This window comes from Aulonocara sp. 'chitande type north' Nkhata Bay, linkage group LG13, assembly GCF_057382095.1.
Source record: "Aulonocara sp. 'chitande type north' Nkhata Bay isolate Kocher_YH1m ecotype deep benthic linkage group LG13, A_spYH_male_GT1.1, whole genome shotgun sequence".
Lineage (NCBI taxonomy): Eukaryota > Metazoa > Chordata > Actinopteri > Cichliformes > Cichlidae > Aulonocara > Aulonocara sp. 'chitande type north' Nkhata Bay.
In genome coordinates, this window is record NC_141356.1 from 27,962,940 (window position 1) to 27,982,417 (window position 19,478).

Here is a 19,478-nt window from a genome sequence, read left to right on the forward strand (position 1 = left end):
TGCATAGATAAACAAATACAAGAACAGTATTCAGAAACAACAATATAAATATGCTAGGGGGAAAGTAACTGATCAAGCCAAAGAATAAAGTGATTGAAAGATCTTGATTTTTTCACAAACACCAATAGTTTTTATAGTTTTTGGGTTAGTGGAGTTCTTAATTGAGTTAAGATACTGTACAAGTTCAAAGGAGAATACATAAAAAGAGGTGATGGTGAATTTTTTTTTAACAAACCCAGAGTGTTAAAAAAAACCCCACTTAAAACCATTTTTTTTCTCAGCAGCATCAATAGTAACAAAAACGCAATTTAGTTTTCGCTGTCAAAGTCGATTTAACCAAAGTTACGTGTTTGCGGCGGCTGGCCGAGCAAGATGGCGGCGTGAAGAGGAGTGTTTTTTCGAGCTCTCGGCACTAGAAAGATATAAAGCATTTTTACAACACCTATTTGACGTCTTTCTAACTTTCAAGACTTTTTTGAAGATCAGCGCACTAAACCTGCTAAATCTGAAACCAAATTCTATAACAACAACATGTCGAAATCTGCTCAGAAAAGGCTGAGTAACTCAGGCAAACCACATGCAACTAGCATGCTAGCTAGCGACCTGAAAGAAATGGAGTGTCAGGAGATGGTTGAAGAAGAATTTCCACCTCTACCAGTTACGCCTTCCAAGCCTCCAGTGGCTAAAAAACCAACACTATCTACCAGTCACTCTGATGGCGACTCCCTGAAAGCTGATGCGGTCAACACTTTGATTAATCTGATCAACACCAGAAGTGACGCCATTGAAGAAATGGTAGGAACAGTTCGTACGGATTTAAATAGGGCTGCTCGATTATGGCAAAAATGATAATCACGATTATTTTCACTGAAATTGAGATCACGATTATTTGACGATATTTATTTAACCCTTTAAGACCTACTATAGAACCAAGTCCACCAGAGCTTATATTATTTTATTTTTTTTTACATGCTGTAGTGCCATTTGTGGGAGCATTTCAAGTTGCTATACATCAATACAACTGTTATAGCCCATATTTTAATAATATGTATGCATTAAGTCCATAGTAATTACATAAATTGCAAAAAAGTGCAATAAACTACAAAAAAAATTGAAAATCGCTTTTGTTTTGTTTACATATATTTCTACTTGGAGAAATTTAAGAGGTTTATCCCTCAAAACTTTAAATACAATAAAGTTGCAAAAAATAGTTTACAACAACAGGAAATTTATTTTGAGTGTCTTCATAGTTTTATTTTGGAGATACACCAATTTTTATATACTGCAGGAAAAAACAAAAAACAATCCTATGATGCAAATTTGCAAAGAAAACAGCATGTGCATCATTTCACTGTGGGAAGTGTTACGAACAGCTGATAGGAACGGCAAAGCGTGTTTCTGGAATATTATGTTTTTGTTCCTGCAAGCGCTTTTTATGCAATTTTTGCAAAGCTATATGTGGAACGAAACCGTGACCGAGGACAAGCTGATGGCATAAGATGTAAGTACAACTCCTCCGGTTTCATATGCAAAACAAATTATTGCTAGCTTACACGGTTCAGGTTCTACAGGGATTTAAAAATAGTTACGCAAAACGGATCGTGCTGCTCTGACCGGCTTTAAAGGGTTAACAATGACTTTAAAAAATAATATAAAATAGTGTGCAACACCACTGAAGTTTTTTTTTTTTAAACTCTCTTTTCAACCAACAGCAGTCACTCTCCAAATAACTTCTGCTTAGCTTTCCGAGCTTCCCTCGGGTCCTCTTAATCAGCGGTCTCCAACCTTTTTTGCGCCACGGACCGGTTTATGCCCGACAATATTTTCACGGACCGGCCTTTAAGGTGTCGCGGATAAATGAGGGAGGGGCTAATAATCGGCTCAGTCATTTTTAATGATCGTTGAAAGCCCAGATCGTAATCGTGATTAAAATTCGATTAATTGAGCAGCCCTAGATTTAAAGGACATAAGTGAGACTGTATGGGGTACCGGAGTTGGAGAAAGAAGATGTGCGCGCAAAGGCGATTGGGATATGCCAAACGGTTCTACCTGCGGAAAAGGAAAAGTTTTCAGAGGTCTTGGACATCGCTCATCGAGTGGGGAAACCAAAACAAAATGACCCGAGACCCAGAGGGATCATCATCCGGTTCATCTCAAGGAGAATTCGTGATGCGGTGTGGAAAGCTGCCAAGAACAATACTTTCCTTCAAAATAATCATCTGCGGTTCACTGAAGACCTGACGAGAGAGGACAAAGAAAACAGACTGAAGCCGTGGCCCATTATAAAGAAAGCACGTGAAGAAGGGAAATCTGCTTACTTTGTTGGAGGTCGAGGCTTTGTAAATGGTGCTGAAATTCACACATAATCTCTTCAATATTCCCTGACCCTTAGTTCTTCTCAGGTTTGTTTACAAGGTGTTCTTTATATTGATGTGCCTGATATTTGTAGATATTAATGTTTGGCTGTCTAAATTGCTCTTTGATGTTAGCAAAAAGCAAACTTACTGTTAAATAGGTAAAACTTTTTTTGTTACGCTTTTATTAGGCGTCTAAAGTTTATTTATATATATACTCTATACTGTGAACATTTTCATATTCTAGTGCTGAACTCAGTGTTAGGTTAAAAGGTTTAACTTCGATTTACATTTTAATACATATCTTTTCTTTGTCAATTTGTGTTCTTTGTTTTTTGTTTCTATTAATGCTAGGGGTCTTCGTAACAACTTAAAACGTAAAGCCACTTTTCTTCATGCAAAGCAACTTAAATCTGACTTTGTGTTTTTACAAGAATCTCACTCTACTATCAACGATGTTAGTTTTTGGCGATCTCAATGGGGAAATTCTATATGGTTATCTCATGGAACTGAACGATCAGCTGGGGTATCAATCCTAAAAAACAGATATAATGGGGATGTTTTACATACAGAATGTGATTCTGCAGGCCATTACATATGTCAAGTCATAAAATATAATGATTTAGTCTTAATTGTAACTAACATATACGGGTTTAACACGAAGCTAGAAAATGATCATTTATTTTTGACGATTGAAAAAAAAAATATCTAGCTGGTTAAATAAATTTCCAAATGCAAAATTATTACTAGGTGGAGACTTTAACTGTATTATGGATGCTGAATTAGATAAATTTCCTCCAGGACATTCGAACAGAATTAATACCACATTGAAGGCTGTTATGGTACGCCTGAAACTTACAGACATTTGGAGATTCAAATTTCCTCAGTCCAAAATGTTTACTTGGTGCAACAGTTCTAACTCGAGACATTCAAGGATAGACTTTTGGTTAGTTTCAGAGAGCTTTGACAGCAATAGCATAGATGTAGGTGCTTGGCCTTCTCCAGCAACAGATCATAAAGCCATATATATTAAAATAAATCTAACTTCTCTATCTAATTCTTCTGTTGTTAAATTTACATACTGGAAACTCAACAGCTCATTATTACAAAAAGACGATGTGAAAAAGGAGCTTAAAGAACTGATCTCAAACTTTTGGTCTATAGCTCAAAAAGATTTAAAGTATGGAAATAACTGGGAATTATTAAAATTTGAAATTGGCAAATATTTAAGGAAGGTTGGCAGCCTTAATGCAAAGTCCAAAAGATTAGAGGAAGAAAATATAATCTCTCAAATCACACAGTTATCTAATAAACAAATTGACACTTTAACTGAAGAGGATAAAATGAACCTTGCTAAATTACAAGATAAATTAGATCGTTTATACACAGACAAAGCAAAAGGAGCTTTTATCAGATCAAGATCTAAATGGCTTGAAGAAGGTGAGCGTAATTCCCATTATTTCTTCAGTTTAGAAAAGAAACACTCAAGTATAAATAATATTAGCAAATTAATGATAAATGGGGTTATAACAGAGGATTACAGATTAATCTCTAAATATTGTAGTCATTTCTATAAGGAACTTTATAGCTCTACATTTTCTCAGGAAGCTACAAATCATCTCTTAGAATCGCTGAATGTTAAATCTATCAGCCAAGAAGATTCTATATTATGTGATCAACCCATCTCATTAGAAGAAGTCAAAGATGCAATTGGGCTATTGAAAAATAATAAATCTCCAGGTACGGATGGTCTTACTGCTGAATTGTATAAAGCTTTTTCTGAAGAGTTGTCTCCCTTTCTTCTTGAGGTATTTGCAGAAAGCATAGGAAACCAACAGCTTCCCACTACGATGAATCAAGGTTTGACTACGTTGATTCCGAAGCCTAATAAGGACCTATTAATGATTGATAATTGGAGACCAATTAGCTTGCTAAATAATGATTATAAGGTATTTAAGATGATTCTTGACTCTTATTGATGAAACACAATCTGGCTTTATGCCCAAAAGACACATAACTAACAATATCAGATTGGTTTTAGATATTCTGGATTATTCTGACCTCATAAATTGCAATGGTTTCATATTATTTTTAGACTTCTACAAGGCCTTCGATACAGTGGAGCATGAATTTATATTTCAAGCTCTGGATAAGTATGGTTTTGGCTCTTACTTCTCTACAGCGATTAAAACATTATACCATAACAGTAACAGCAGTATTAAATTAACAAACGGTACTTCACCCAGATTTAACATACAAAGAGGGATAAGACAAGGCTGTCCCATTTCTCCATACCTGTTTTTGTTAATTGCCCAACTATTGTCTAACCATATGAAATCAAGCAATGTAAAAGGTATATCACTAATTGGCAAAGATGTACTCATAACACAGTTAGCGGATGACACTACATTATTCCTAAAAGATGAAAATCAAATCTCTATTGCTATTGAAACTATCTCCATATTTTCCAAAGCTTCTGGATTGTACTTGAATATTCCTAAATGTGAACTTATGGCGATAAAAGAATGTTCGAAAACAGCTTTGTGTAACATTCCAATAAAACAAGAAGTTCGTTATTTAGGTATCATAATAACCAAAAATCAGGAAAGTAGAATCACTCAAAATTTTTATCCTATTCTAGAGAAACTCAAACGCAGATTTAATCAGTGGCTCTTAAGAGATTTGTCGTTAAAAGGCAGGGTATTAATAACTAAAGCAGAAGGCATCTCTCGTCTTACATACGCTGCATTGGCATTGCACCTTGATAAAAAACTTATAAAAGAGGTTGATAAGTTACTTTTCAACTTTATCTGGAAAAATAGGACACACTACATTAAAAAAACAGTTCTTATGAACTCCTATGTCAATGGAGGACTTAATGTGTTGGATTTTAACACTTTAAATAACACATTCAAAATAAATTGGTTGAAGAATCTAATTACTAATCCTACTTCCATTTGGAATACTATACCTGTGTTCATGTTTTCTAAGTTAGGTGGCACTGAATTTTTCCTTACTTGTAATTTTGATATTGATAAAATCCCTTTAAAAATCTCTGCTTTTCATCGTCAAGCTTTTTTAGCATGGACTCTTATTTACAAGCATAACTTTAGTCCACACAGTTATTATATCTGGAATAATAAGGATGTTTTATTTAAAAGAAAATCTCTCTTCTTAGATAGTTGGTTTAGGAATGACATTGTTTTAGTCAACCAATTATTTGATTCAAATGGTATTCTTTTCTCCTATGAAGAATTTTGTTTACATTTCAATTTAGCTATAACTCGTCATGATTATACCAAAGTATTTGGCTCAATACCATCAGGGGTTTGTATGCTGTTTAAGAATCAACCTAATATCACTTCATTCCACAGGCCGTTGGCATCTCCCATACAAACTTTTGTTGGCAAAATTTGCTTTTCTAAGCAATCTAAAAACAACAATAAATCGATTAGAGCTTTATTTCAGAGTACCATAACCACGCTACCATATGTCATTTTTTTCTGGAACCGGCTGTCAGATGGTATTATGTGGAACGAAGTTTGGAAACTCCCTAATCAGTTTTTAATTACCAACAAAATTAAAGATATTTCTTATAAATTAATACACAGAATTTATCCTTCTAAAGATTATCTTCAAAGCAAATTCAAATTAGACATTGATACAAGCTGTAGCTTTTGTAAAACTTCCAAGGAATCTACTATACATCTTTTTTGGTTTTGTAACCTTGTACAAGACTTTTGGCAGAGTTTATGTGTTTTTATTTCAGAAAATATATTAAAGGATTTTTATTGTTTTGGAAATATGTTTTGTTTGGTCTGCACAAAAACCAAAAACAATTCAACTTTGATAACAGATATATGGTTAACTTGTGAATATGAAATTTAGCCATTAAAAGTAACAAGTCCAAATGTTTAGGAAGACATCCCTCTTTTTATGTATTCTCCTTTGAACTTGTACAGTATCTTAACTCAATTAAGAACTCCACTAACCCAAAAACTATAAAAACTATTGGTGTTTGTGAAAAAATCAAGATCTTTCAATCACTTTATTCTTTGGCTTGATCAGTTACTTTCCCCCTAGCATATTTATATTGTTGTTTCTGAATACTGTTCTTGTATTTGTTTATCTATGCATACAATTCTTTTGTAAGTACAACACCATTATTGTAGTACTGTTTAATTCCATTTTGTATTGTACTGATGTTTAAATAAAGGTTTATAAAAAAAAAACAAAAAAACTTCCACGGTATCCATGCGTGTTTACGGCTACTGTGGAGGTCACGTGCTTCCGGCTACTGTGGAGGTCACGTGCTTCCGGTTACTGTGGAGGTCACGTGCTTCCGGTTACTGTGGAGCTCCACAGTGGCTGCAGCCAGACCCTTCTCGGTAGTGACAGCCAGATTTTTTTTTTTTTTTTTTTTTTTTTCTTTCCATACTTTAATTAAATTTATGCACATATTACAATCTCTCGTTGGGAGACAACATTAGTGCAACAACATCTTGAAAAGGTTGAATAAGAAACCAAACGAAATAGGAAAAAAAAAAACTAAAAGCAAGAACAAAAAAAAACAAAAAAAAAACCACATATACATAAATATATGAAGGCCATTTTTATGACATATAACAGTTTCCTTTCTGTGAACACTTTAACATACATGTGGCTTACTTAGTACACCAAAAACACACTCATTAAAAGGATAGAGATTGAGTCCCATTGTCGCATATCAAAGCAGCCTCTTTACATGAATCCCTCAGTAATTCTAAAGATGACAAAAAAGATTTTAATTCAATTTTCAATACAGTTAGGGAAGGTCTTTTACTTTTCCATTTGCATTTGTGTATGTGGTATTTGCCCATAATTATCACCACCTTGTGTAGCATGGACAGTTCCTTAGATGGATCACCATTATTATATAAAACTTGTGTTAGAGTCAGTGGGGTCATCCCATCTATTCTTATACTCAACCAGTCTACTAGATCTTGCCAAAAGTCAGTTGTTACTGAGCAGGAAAAAAACAAATGATCAATACTTTCCACATTTTGTGAACAAAATCCACATGGCTCTACCTCAAACCCAAACCTTTTTTTAAGCATTTCAGCTGCTGGGTAATATCCATTAATTATTTTAAATTGCATTTCTTTGACTTTGGGGGGGATAGGCCATTTTAAAAAGTGCGTATATTTGTTCGTTATTTTAACATTACTCCCTTTTAGTTTTGTGTTACTGTTAAAGTCGTGAAATAATTTGTTTTTAAATATCTTGTTCATGGTTTTATTATTACAGTTTTTATCCGTCAAAGGAATCTGGTTTAGATGTAAAGAAGGTAGACTAATTTGTGCCTTAGAGTAATACAAATAACCTTGAATCAAACTCAACAGAGGTAAGGGGATTGCCTTACAAACCTTGTCATATTCTCTAAGGGAACACTGAATGTTAAACTTAGCATTAAAAACACCCACTGAGAGAAACTGACCCCTTTCATCAAGTAAGTCTGTTATAAAGATTATGTTTTTTTCAAACCACTCTTTAATAAACAGTGACTTCTTATTAATTGTAATTGTTCTGTTATTCCACAAGGTGGAGCAATGTGGTGAAAAGTTATGGGCAAACACCATCTTCCAATAAGACAAGACCTATAGTGACAGCCAGATGCTCTTGACTTTTTCGGTTGTATTTTGGCGCGGGGTTATGACGTCACCTGATAGTCATCACTGAACACTAGTCGCCCTGCTTTGACCTAATACAGCTGTGGGAAACACTGTCTTCCCTCAAACTTAATAGTTAAAAAAAATAAATGAATAATAATAATAATAATAAATATCAATGCTTTATTCCAAAGGAAGGTTATTTCAAGCCCTACCGCTCTCATCTTATAGAACATTAAGTTTTTGGTGTAGTTCAAGAAATATCAGAAAACAGAAATAATTGTATTTGAGTTTAAATTAGCATCAGCCCTAATTATAAAACCCCAAATTTCACTCAAATTCTGAATTTTAACCCTTTTTAATACCATTTAGATCAGCTAATTCGAATTATTTACAAAGAGAAAAGCATAAAAGCATTTTCTAACTATGATTGCAGTTAAATGTATTTCAATAATTAACAGTATCAATGATTATACATGCGTCATAACTTTTTTGTGCAGTGACAGAAAACCCCCAGCAGCATATTCGTGGACAAAAGTGGCCACCTTCTGTTTACCTTCACAAAATGCCATAAATGAATATATTAAAACAATTTCCACTTGATTTTTCAAACTGGTATCAGTCCTTGTCACGAAAACCAACATTTTATTCAAATTCAGATTTTTTTTTTTTTTTACCCTTTAAAGCCTAGTTTGGTTATATTTTCCCAGTAACTTTTCAGAGAAAAAGGAAATAAAGTTCTGAATTTTTTAACCATATAATGCATGAAACCTAATATTTTTTCAATCATTACAGGTCAGTAAAAGTAACAGTAACAATGATTTATTTAATTTTGCATGATCAGTTCTTGTGATGAATGACCAAAAATAAACAACCACCTGGCGTCTTAGGGGCCAGAAATGGCCATTTAATGACCAAATGACCACTAAGATGACAAAAATTTGTATTTGAGTTTGTGTGCATCCTCATTAGGATGTGCTAACCACGAGGGAGTGGTCTTTGTAGGCACACTTTCCATAGGTGGAGCAAGTGGATGTTCTAATCCAACATCTAATCCTGCAGGTGCACTTCTTGCTCAGTCTTCTCATTTTGTTGGTGGGGTATGGGTCACACTCTGGTTCAGACTACTGTATCTTGGGATGAATGGCAGCTATCGAGTACTGGGGACAAGGCTGTCTTGCAATTGTTGAGGTCACCAGCATGTGCCCCAGCTCTTCCAGGATCACTCTTCATTTGTAGGTGTTAGAGGACTCCCACTCCTGTGAAGTGGTTTCCACCGAACAAAGGCATTGTATTCCACAACATCCAGGAGATCGTAGAAAAGACCCAACAGCCATCTGCTAGTTTTCCTTCAACAACTCGAGGTGCCAACATCCTGTCTAGGTTATCCACACCGTATTTGTGCTTCTTGTAGTCCAGGCTTCCTCTTCTCCCCATTACTGCCTGTTGGTTACCTGTGTGTTGTGCACATTTTAGCCTCACTTGAGCATGTAGGATACTGCCTTCACCAAAACTACCATGGCAAAGACAGACAACAAAATCTTCCTCTGTTGCAACTGGAGGAGCTGGGTGAGGTAGGTCTGGGTTGTTTCCCCTAAATGTGCCAACCAGAGCCAGATTTCATCTGAGGAGTTTCTTTGCCAAGGTGTGTAACACACACACAAACAGATTCTAGGTCTGACCAGCTGTCTCAGCCATGGGCAAAAGACAACAACCAATAAAATTCGAAAAGAATTTATTAGTACAATGATCAAAAAAATGAAGGGATAAAACAGTCCAGTGTCCCACTTGAAAAGGGGATAAAACCCACAGTCCAAGGCCAGAGCCAGCGATGCTTCAGTTCAGTTGCACTTCAGATATCAACCAGCAGCTGTCCCCCAAGACCCACCACCCTGAAAGTAGATGGCCAGTAATCACTCCAGCCTCAGCAACCCAATTCTGCCTTTAGGCTGCGGCATATAGTAGGCCCTGGTCTGCACAGAGAGACACAATATAACTACATCTTCAATATACAATTCACAGAGCAGCAAACTATCCATCCTAAACATATTTGAATCAAGTCATCTTAGATCTGATCATATGACATACCTGCACAGAGAGACAAAACATCATAGCGGTGTTTGTAGTGTGGGCTATAAGTAGACTAGCATATCAGTGCAATCAAATACACCCGCCTTCAATTAATCCAACCCCATCACAGCCATTGGCTCACAGTAAATGTGGCACGCAAAACCACAACTTCCCACAACAAACAAGGAGATGAATTAATACAAGCAACATTAGTCCACCATGTTACAGGTGAACGAAGTAAAGATGTTGTCAGCGTGTCCTTGGAGCGCCTCTGTTGGTTGGAGTGTGAACCCCTTTTTCTTTTTAACTCCTTGGAACTTGGAGTCTTGTCATCCCACATGCCACATGTAGCTTTATTCTGGGGTAGGCTCTCATCTACACTTCATGTATATCTCTCCAATTCTCCTCCCATGCAGATTTTTATAGGTGCACAGCAGCTAAAAGAGCTTCTTTCTTATAAAAAAGTCAAAGGCAGGTCTCAGGCTGCTAATGCAGAGAACTGCATACAGTGCGGGCCCTGGTCTGATACCAGTGGGCACTGGATTGTAGGGCAGTCTCTCTTCAGTAGTGGGACCTACATAGTTTTCCTTCACAAGGCATCCAGTCAGTTGCAAGCTCATTGTTCTTGAAAATTGCTCCCTAAATGTGTTTTTTTTGTGACCTAAAAACATTAAAACACAGGTCACCAATCAACATCCCTAAACTTCAAGCCTATGCTTCAAGCACATTACCACTAGATGGCTGCAAATACAACAACGTGCCCTGATGGCTAAAGACAGATAACTCTTACCGTTCTGTAGCAGTAAGCTTTGATACTCAACAGTTTGTGAGAGTGGTTAGGATGGGTGAAACTTTGGTGGCAAAGCGTTTTATTTTTCAGTTAACTGCAGAAATAACTTTCACAGACTTTCCAGGCGTGGTTTTTTAAAGTGCTTCTGTTATTCGTGTCTGTTTCTTCACTCTGCTCGTTCAGCCCCTCATGTAAATCACAGACTACAGAGTTCAAAAACATATTTGGAGACAATTTTTTTTAACAATTTCTTTTTTTCTTTTTTGACAATCTCTTGTGGTGACTTGTGGTTGCTCTGATTTAGATGCTACAGGATATTACGAGGCAGAGAGGAAAAGAGAGAGAGAAAGAGAGAGAGAGAGGCGGAGAGCTGAGGATCCTCTGTATTTCCCTCAGAGAGCCAACCACACAATGACAGAGTGTGTCTGATAGAGCAACATGTCAAGTTCTGGATGTTTTATATGGATTTTCTTCTCCTCATGGGGTATGTAAAGAGTTCTTTCTTTCTTTCTTTCTTTCTTTCTTTCGATTTATCTAATAAATCATTTAACACTTGCAGGGATAATTACAGCCAGTGTAGAGACTCTACCTCATGTCATAAAGTACCAAACAGTGATACCTCTGAGGCTGAAGGACTCATCTGTTTTTAATGATGCTGCTGCTACACACAAGGTAACACTCACTCTACTGTGCTGTTGAAGCAGTTCATTAAGAAAAAAGTGATCTGAAGAATGAATTTAAATCCCTTCTGCTTCTTGTGTGTGTGTGAACAGAAATACCCTGATGCACTGCAGTACTCTATATGGATCGCAGGGCAAAACCACACTCTGCATTTGGAAAAGAACAAGTGAGAAAACTTTAAATGACTTGTTTGATTTTGAGCTACTTTCTAAGGCTTTTTTAAACCTTAGAGGTTCCTCAATTTGTGCACTTTCTTTTTTCAGGAATCTAGTGGGTAAAACCTTCTCTGTGACACATTACTCTGATCAGGGAGACCAAATCTCAACCACTCCAGATCTAAGTGTATGTATCTTTACATTATTTTATTTGTCTACACCATTGGGAAAATGTGTCTATTTTGTTTTTGTGAAAGTGCACAAGATGCTTAGCACGATACTCCATAGTCATTCTCTCTCAGATCCTTTTTACTGGTATAGATTACCATATAAGTATTTGACTGCACAGGCTTGAATCATATGCCAATATAAATCTTTTGACTATATTAAAATCATAGCTCTGACCTGAAGAAAGACAACAGGTCTTTTGTGCTCACTTATTTGTATCCACGCTTACTGTTAACGTATTTCTAAAGTAAACACTTTGCAGTAAATTGTAATTATCTGCTACAAATATCAGATCAGGGGCATTTTGTGCAGTATGTGTAATTATTTCTTGCACGTTTCAAAATATCAAATTGCATAAAAAAAAAGTTTCTCAGGTTTCCGATTATGACCACAGACACACACGCAGCAGGAAGAAACAGGAGGAAGTGGGAATGACATATAAGGTTAAGATTAGCATCCAGACCACACTGAGATATCTGGGAGATTAAAAAATCCCAAATGTCATTATTAATTCTGGTACAAATCATGGCTGTCTGTTCAGGTTCACTGCTACTACCACGGACACATCGTGGGAGTGGAGGACTCCTCTGCCAGCATTGGACTCTGCTCAGGAATAAAGTGAGTAATGCAGGCTATAATTTTTTTCTTTCATCTTTTACCTCTAATTACAAAAAGGTTTCTTTCCCTGAAGGGGTGCCCAAATTTCATAAAAACCATGATGCTATGTTACGGTAAGACTTCGTCTGTGACTCATGGCCAGCACGCCCAAACTAAAGGGAAGATCAGCATCCCTCCTAAAGATCATCAAGACTGCATGCACAGTAACTCGTGCTCCTTGGATGCAGACTTCTCTCGTTAACCCTTCTGTTGCTGTCATGAAAGGGGAAAGTTGACGTTTGAGAACCAGACATGCTGAAAAGTTTGCCTTTGTCCCCTCTGTAGGGGGTTTGTGCGCCTCCGGGACCAGACGTACCTCATTGAGCCTCTCGGTACCAAGGCAGGACAGCAGGATGACGGCCAGAGTGCCGACACTCACAGCGATGAGGGTCTTCATGCTGTTTACAACTACAAACACCTGAGGAAGAAGAGGAGCCTCTGTTCCCATGGAAACACGACCACTTTCTATGATCGTGTAGCTCGTCCGTCTGGACTGTTCCGGCTCGCCAGTCTGGTAAAGACACACAAGATGGACACATCCAGATTTATGGTGCTGTCTCACATTTCATAGATTTATGCAAAAAACAAAAAAACAGGACTTTGCATTGTGATACAAAAATATAAGTAATTCTCTATCGTCATGACATTTATGAAGATGTATGAAAATAGATTTCTTTAGGTCGACAATTAGAAGTGAAGTTACAGTGAAATAACCACATTTCCCACAAGTGACAATACATTTAGTCAATGAAAGGATCTAAGAAAAAAGGGAAACACCACAGAGAGAAGTTATAGATCGCTTTTAATATGTTTGGGTCATTACCTGTGACTGAGTGTGTGAATATTTAGCACAAAGTCACTGTTACACTGCTCTAAAAGCATTTAAACGATCAAATGGACTTACATAGTGCCTTTCTATTCAACTTTAAAAACTCAAAGCGCTTTATACTAGGATTCCTATTCACCCAATCACACACACTTTATTCACACTCACATCTGGGGTAACTCAGGGTTCAGTGTTTCTCCCAAGGACACTGTGACACACAGACTGGAGGAGCTTCTGATTGGTAGACAACCTACTCTACCACCTGAACCACAGTCACCCCAAACACTGAAACTTTTTATTTTTCATTAACCACCCTTTAACCGCATAATCCTAACCAAACAGGTACACATACACAAATGCTCAACATTGTTAATATCATGTGTCTTTTGTGTTTCTCAGAAAAGCAGAGCTCAGAAAGCAGAGCGAACGAAGAGACCCAGGACGGTGGAGCTGGTTGTTGTGGTTGACCATAGAGAGGTTTGAGCTCACTTTTTCTTTTGCCTAGTCACGAGTAAGACAATTTTTGAGGTGTAAGATCTTCTTTTGTTCATGGCATGTTGTTAAATGTGATACTAAGTGAAATAATGGTTTCTTTCAGTATAAGAAGTTTGGCAGTAAGAAGACAATAGAGGCCAGAGCGCTTGAAATAGCAAACCACGTGGACAAAGTACGTTTGTGTCTCGGCACTGTTTCTGTGTTTTCGTGTCCCACACGTCTTCAAGCTTTACTTTCACTTTGGATTTCACGCAAGAAATGTGTCCTGATACTTTGTTCTTTACTGACTGGAATCTGACCAGTAAAAGGAAGGAGAAGGTTTTGTTTTTTCTCACTGTGAAAAATCTAACTTTAACTGTGAATCTTCACACCTTAACTGAAAATTTTCACACATATCCCACAATTCTCTTTGCATACTCCCAATGTGTATGCATCATCTTGCAGCACTAGACCCAACATTAGTTTCCTGTTGCACATTTATAAAATCTGCTGCTTGAAGCATTTTGTGGTTTTAACTGATTTCGCTCACCGCGCTGCTCTGTTTCAGCTCTATCGCCCTGTGGGCGTTCGTGTGATGCTCGTCGGCCTGGATATCTGGTCATACAGAGATCAAATACATGTCAGCACTGACCCTGAGGTCACCCTCCGTCGTTTCCTTGAGTGGCGTCAGCAGCACCTTCTGCCGAGGACCAAACATGACAATGCGCAGTTCATAACGTAAGATGTTCGTCTTTCTACTGCTTACTAAACCTATCTAAAAAATGATAAGATAATTTGTAAACATTTTGCCTCATCACCTTTCAGAGCTGTGGATTTTGATGGCTCCACTGTAGGCTTAGCAAACACCAATGCTATGTGCACCTCTAACTCTGGAGCTGTCAATGAGGTAGTCATGTTTCAATGTGGATTTCTTTAATTAAAAGTGGAAAGATGTGGAAATTAAATGTTTGTGAATTAAATGTCGCACAGGACCATAACACTAATGCAATTGGAGTGGCTTCCACCATTGCGCATGAGATGGGTCACAACCTAGGCTTGTCCCACGACACTGAAGACTGTGTCTGTGGCACTTCTGTGTCAAAAAAAGGCTGCATCATGTCAGAGAGCGTTGGGTAAGCTCAGCTTTGCACCTGTGCAAATGAACACCCTCCTATGTGCAGACCTTCGAAGGAAAAACATCTGATATGGTCTTATTATCGTCCACCTCCTCTAGCTTAAAGTATCCGGAGCTGTTCAGCAGCTGCAGTCGGCAGCAGCTCAGCAAGTTCTTGGAGGAGATCAACCCGGCATGTCTGCTCAATACTCCTTCCACCGATCGAGTTTATGGGGGCCCCATGTGTGGAAATGCCTTCTTAGAGCCTGGAGAGGAGTGCGACTGCGGCAGGGTGGAGGTTTGTGCATATCACGTTCGTTTTGTATAGCCAAACTCCCATTACTGAAACACACAATGATGACTGAGATGTGCATGCCTCTGTATGCCTGCCAGGAATGCAAGAATCCCTGCTGCAATGCCACCACCTGCAAACTGAATGCAGGAGCCCAGTGTGGAGAGGGAGAGTGCTGCCACAACTGCCAAGTAAGTACTACTCACTGTGTGAAGTCACACTGATACTAATTATGTTACTATATAACAAGACACAGTCTGACTGTGCCGTCTGGCTGGTTATGTGTGAGTGCGTGTATTTTAGTAGTCGGTACATCACCATCTGTGTTCCTCTCCACTCCGTAGCTGAAACCGACAGGCAGCGTCTGCCGACCGAAAGCAGGAGACTGCGACCTGGCAGAATATTGCACCGGCTTCTCTGCTGTCTGTCCGACTGACGCCTACACCCAGAATGGCCTGCTGTGTAACCATGGAACAGGGTACTGCTACAATGGACAGTGTCCTTCACGCCGGGATCACTGCAAGAGGCTTTGGGGACCAGGTTAAGAAACTAGTGAATCACAGTTTGCTTCAGATGTGCTTTATTCTTAATAATCAAGACTCATCAAGCTGTATTTTTTGCTGTGATTGTTTTCAGATGCTGAAGTCGCTTCAGACGCTTGTTTCTATCTGCATGGAAACTGCAGAAAGACACACTTTAACCAGAGATGCCCAGGCCGGTATGCAATCCAAAGCTCTACAATTGCACATATTCACTGCCAGGTACTGTTTGTTCTTGAAACCATCCCTTGTGGTTTTCGGTTACAGAGATCAGTCCTGTGGTCAACTTTTTTGTTCCGGCGGATGGGAGTTCCCTGTGACATCCAGGAAGTCCCTTTACAAAGTAGGAAACGGAGACATGTGCAATGTGGCAACTATGAACCCTGAAGATAACTACCCCGAAGATTTGGACATGGTACCTACTGGCACTAAGTGCGGCAAAAACATGGTGAGAAAGCTGCTCTTTGTAGCTAAAATGAAGAAAACATCCATGCGCTACAGATTCCTGCAAAGTCTTTGTGTGTCCTTTAGGTATGCTACAATCAACAGTGTCAAGACATAAAAAACATAAAAATGTATGGAAGAAATGACTGCTCTGCCAAATGCAACAACCGTGGGGTGAGAACTTTAGATCCTCGGCACTCTAAAGCACTGTGGATTTATGGCAGCACAACATGCGTACTATGAGTGGGATCTCTTACAGGTCTGCAATCATGAGAGCAAGTGTCACTGCGATCCTGGCTGGGCTCCACCTTTCTGTGATGTGCAGCAGTCTGAGCTGCCTCAAGGTACTCTACTATCCTGACATACACCCACTGATAGCCCGCTTCTCCCTGCCCTTTTAATAACCATGATTTACACATGACCCATATGCTCTGTTTTCCACTGAGCTGCAATACTTGGATTGAATTTCTCATGGGCCTTAAAACAATCGTGCTCTGTTCTGATGAATACAAGCAGACACTGATGCAGTGGCATTTCCTTATTAGTGTGTACATACGCCCTAATTATGTTACAGAGGAGTTTGCTTCCTGAGGGGGGTGACGTATGTTGTTATTTGCTCATCCTTGGGCAAAAAAAATCTCATTGGCCTAATCTGTTGTGTTATTGTGTGTGTGTACAGAGTCAGGCCTGGTTAAGTTCATAGTGTCACTGGTGGCTGGCTTACTTCTTCTTTTGCTCGTGGTTATCGGGAGTTTGATGTGGTACGTCAGAAAGAGACAGCCTGCGAAGAGGTACAGAAAGGAGCTCCTCCTCTCTTTTAGCTTTTGGATCACCACAATAAGTAAATAAAACTTTATAAGCTTGTCAGAGTTTCTTTTAAGCAATTGTGCATATTTCCTTGCAGATACCTCCCATCTTCCGCGGGACAGTTCAACCCGTTGTTTCGGTCGAGCAGCGAACGACGCAGGCCTCCTCTTGGATCAGCACAAATCAGCCAGCCTAAATTTTTGGAGTCGTCGGCCACTCAAGCATGTAAACCGCTCTTCTCTGCTCCTACCAGATCACAGACTGGAGCACTAAAGCCCAGCCGAGCAGCTCCAGAGGTGAGCACCTTCTGTGATGTAGCAGATTTGCCACCAGAGTGCCGTAATGTGCTGTGGCAGTAGATTTTGGCCTGTGTTATTGGACCAAATTCAAATCATAAACAGACTTGTATTTTAGTCAAACTGTCAAAAACCAGTGAGGAATAAGGCTTAAAAAATAAAATTTTAGACTGTACTCATTTCTATTTTCTCCCTTTACAGCCGCCCAAGAAAGCAGCAGCCGTACCCCAGCCATCTGTGTTTCAGCAGGTAATCTGACCTCCGGTTCCAGCTTCATTTAAATGTTATTTATATGTTTCAACTAGTAAATAAATGTTTTTATTTAGGCTATAAAGCCATTCACGCAGGCTCCAGCTGTTTCAAGAAAGCCAATCTTTACTGAGGTAAAACTGCATGTCTTCATTGTCTTTTGGGGCAGTAATTATTTTTAAAAAATTTTATTTTAGTATCATTATTCTGGTCTTATATATATACTTTTTTTTCTCTTTTTTTCAGAGTAAGCCACTGCCTCCATCGAGACCTCTGCCACCACTCACAACAAAGCCGGTAAATAACGTTCAAACTGAACTCATTATTTGCGTATACACATTTAACAGTGCTTGCGTTTGCTGCTTCTTTAAAACATGAACTGTTTTGTCTCTCAGATCATGAAACCAAAGCCCCCAATGCCTCCAGCGAAGCCAAAGCCCTCCGCAGTCCTGTCTTCATTGCCTCACACTCAGCTGGTATGTATTCAGACTCAGACATTCTCAGAGGCTATCACGTTTATGAAGATGTCTGTGGTTTTTGGCTCTGTCCTAGCATAGCAGTGTAATGAACAAGCAGTCAGTGAATCAGTAAGCATATAAACTTCTCCTGACCACCAGTGAGTTGGTGAGGCACTAACATGGGGAAATAAACACACCAAGACCAAGTTTGGAGAATAAAAATGTCTCATCCCAAGTATGTGTGCTAATACTATTTATCTGCTCCCCTAGCTCGGCGGGAGGGCTGCCCTGATGCCTCCCAGCAGGCCCAGATGACAGTGGGACTAATTCATCGAGGTGTAAACACTGAAATCCTCTGACAGGGGACATTGTTTTTGTCTCACCTAGAAGGACCAAGAAGATCCTGTCTGGAGACGCTCTTCTGTTTTAAAGTAGAAACAGGATCCGCTGAAGAATCGGCATTGTTAAGCAACACAGCTTTTGTGGTCTCCTTGAGGATTACCACTGCTTATGTACACCTTCAGTATGTTAATGAAAACCTGAAGTAATGATCAGCAGACTCATATTCTGTGCTTTATGAATGACAAATGGCACTGCTGCCATGACGATTGTTTAGTTTATTTGAGTCTTTTTAAAGGGAAACATTTGGTTTTTGGGTTTGTTTGTTTTTTGCCTAAATCCTGGGATATGTGAAGATTTTATAAGGTAACTGCACTATCAATGCTGTAACTGTTCCTTTTCCCTTTTCCCTCACATTTTTTTTGGTACTGCATTTCTCTGAAATATGGTTGTTAAGGGATTTTAAAATGTGGCATGAGCACTTTACAGGTAGATTTTTTTAATTGAAGAAGGTCTTTTCTTGTCATTTTTTTAAAACTCTTTGTACTGACCTGTCTATGCTTGACTGTGCAATTGAACCAGTACATATATCTGTTTTATTTTGCGTGCTGACCTGATAGATGTCAAAGGATATTGATTATTCTATGCAGCAGACAAGATCACAAAGTCCTTTCACTCATAATACCAATGATGAGGATTCACCCTCGATTTGTCTTTAAATCTTTCAGTTCTGAATGTTCTAATTTATTGGCTTGCAATAAACGTGATCCATCACACTCAGTGTTTCTGTCACTTTCTCTGTCTTTATATCCAGATGATCCAGAAGATATTCATATTAACATCTGTGACTCTCTGTTGATTTTTTTGCTCTGTCCTATCAGCAGCGTAATGTCAGAACAAAACTCAATTAGATCTATAATTGGTTGGGGGGAAAAAAAGATTGATTTTGTAGTTTTTCCCTGCAAAACCTGATTCAACATGTGAATGGAGTCCAGACTTTCAGCTTTAATTCAAAGGGATTTTTAAGAAACCATTGCATTAACTCTTTCAGTTATAG

The 19,478-nt window shown here is 38.5% G+C and overlaps 1 protein-coding gene across 1 annotated transcript; it reads left to right on the plus strand.

Moving 5' to 3' along the window:
- The first annotated feature begins 383 nt into the window (after window positions 1-383).
- On the plus strand, window positions 384-19,189 carry adam8a (ADAM metallopeptidase domain 8a). Its single transcript, XM_086259666.1, has 26 exons — window positions 384-795; window positions 11,167-11,346; window positions 11,422-11,534; window positions 11,636-11,709; window positions 11,807-11,885; window positions 12,468-12,544; window positions 12,869-13,097; window positions 13,809-13,886; window positions 14,008-14,076; window positions 14,452-14,621; window positions 14,709-14,790; window positions 14,874-15,016; window positions 15,118-15,295; window positions 15,391-15,480; window positions 15,634-15,829; window positions 15,926-16,007; window positions 16,096-16,276; window positions 16,360-16,446; window positions 16,532-16,616; window positions 16,952-17,063; window positions 17,177-17,375; window positions 17,577-17,624; window positions 17,702-17,758; window positions 17,871-17,921; window positions 18,020-18,100; window positions 18,353-19,189. Exons 2-26 carry the CDS (start codon window positions 11,301-11,303, stop codon window positions 18,395-18,397), a joined length of 2,652 nt encoding a protein of 883 aa, XP_086115792.1. The 5' UTR covers window positions 384-795; window positions 11,167-11,300; the 3' UTR covers window positions 18,398-19,189.
- The last annotated feature ends 289 nt before the right edge of the window (window positions 19,190-19,478 follow it).

Bases quoted from the DNA above. Each gene is read 5' to 3' on its own strand.
- adam8a (XM_086259666.1), top strand. From the start codon at position 11,301: ATGTCAAGTTCTGGATGTTTTATATGGATTTTCTTCTCCTCATGGG. The intron at 16,277-16,359 runs GTGAGAAAGCTG...TGTGTCCTTTAG, and splicing joins CTAAGTGCGGCAAAAACATG to GTATGCTACAATCAACAGTG. The intron at 17,922-18,019 runs GTAAATAACGTT...TTTGTCTCTCAG, and splicing joins CACCACTCACAACAAAGCCG to ATCATGAAACCAAAGCCCCC.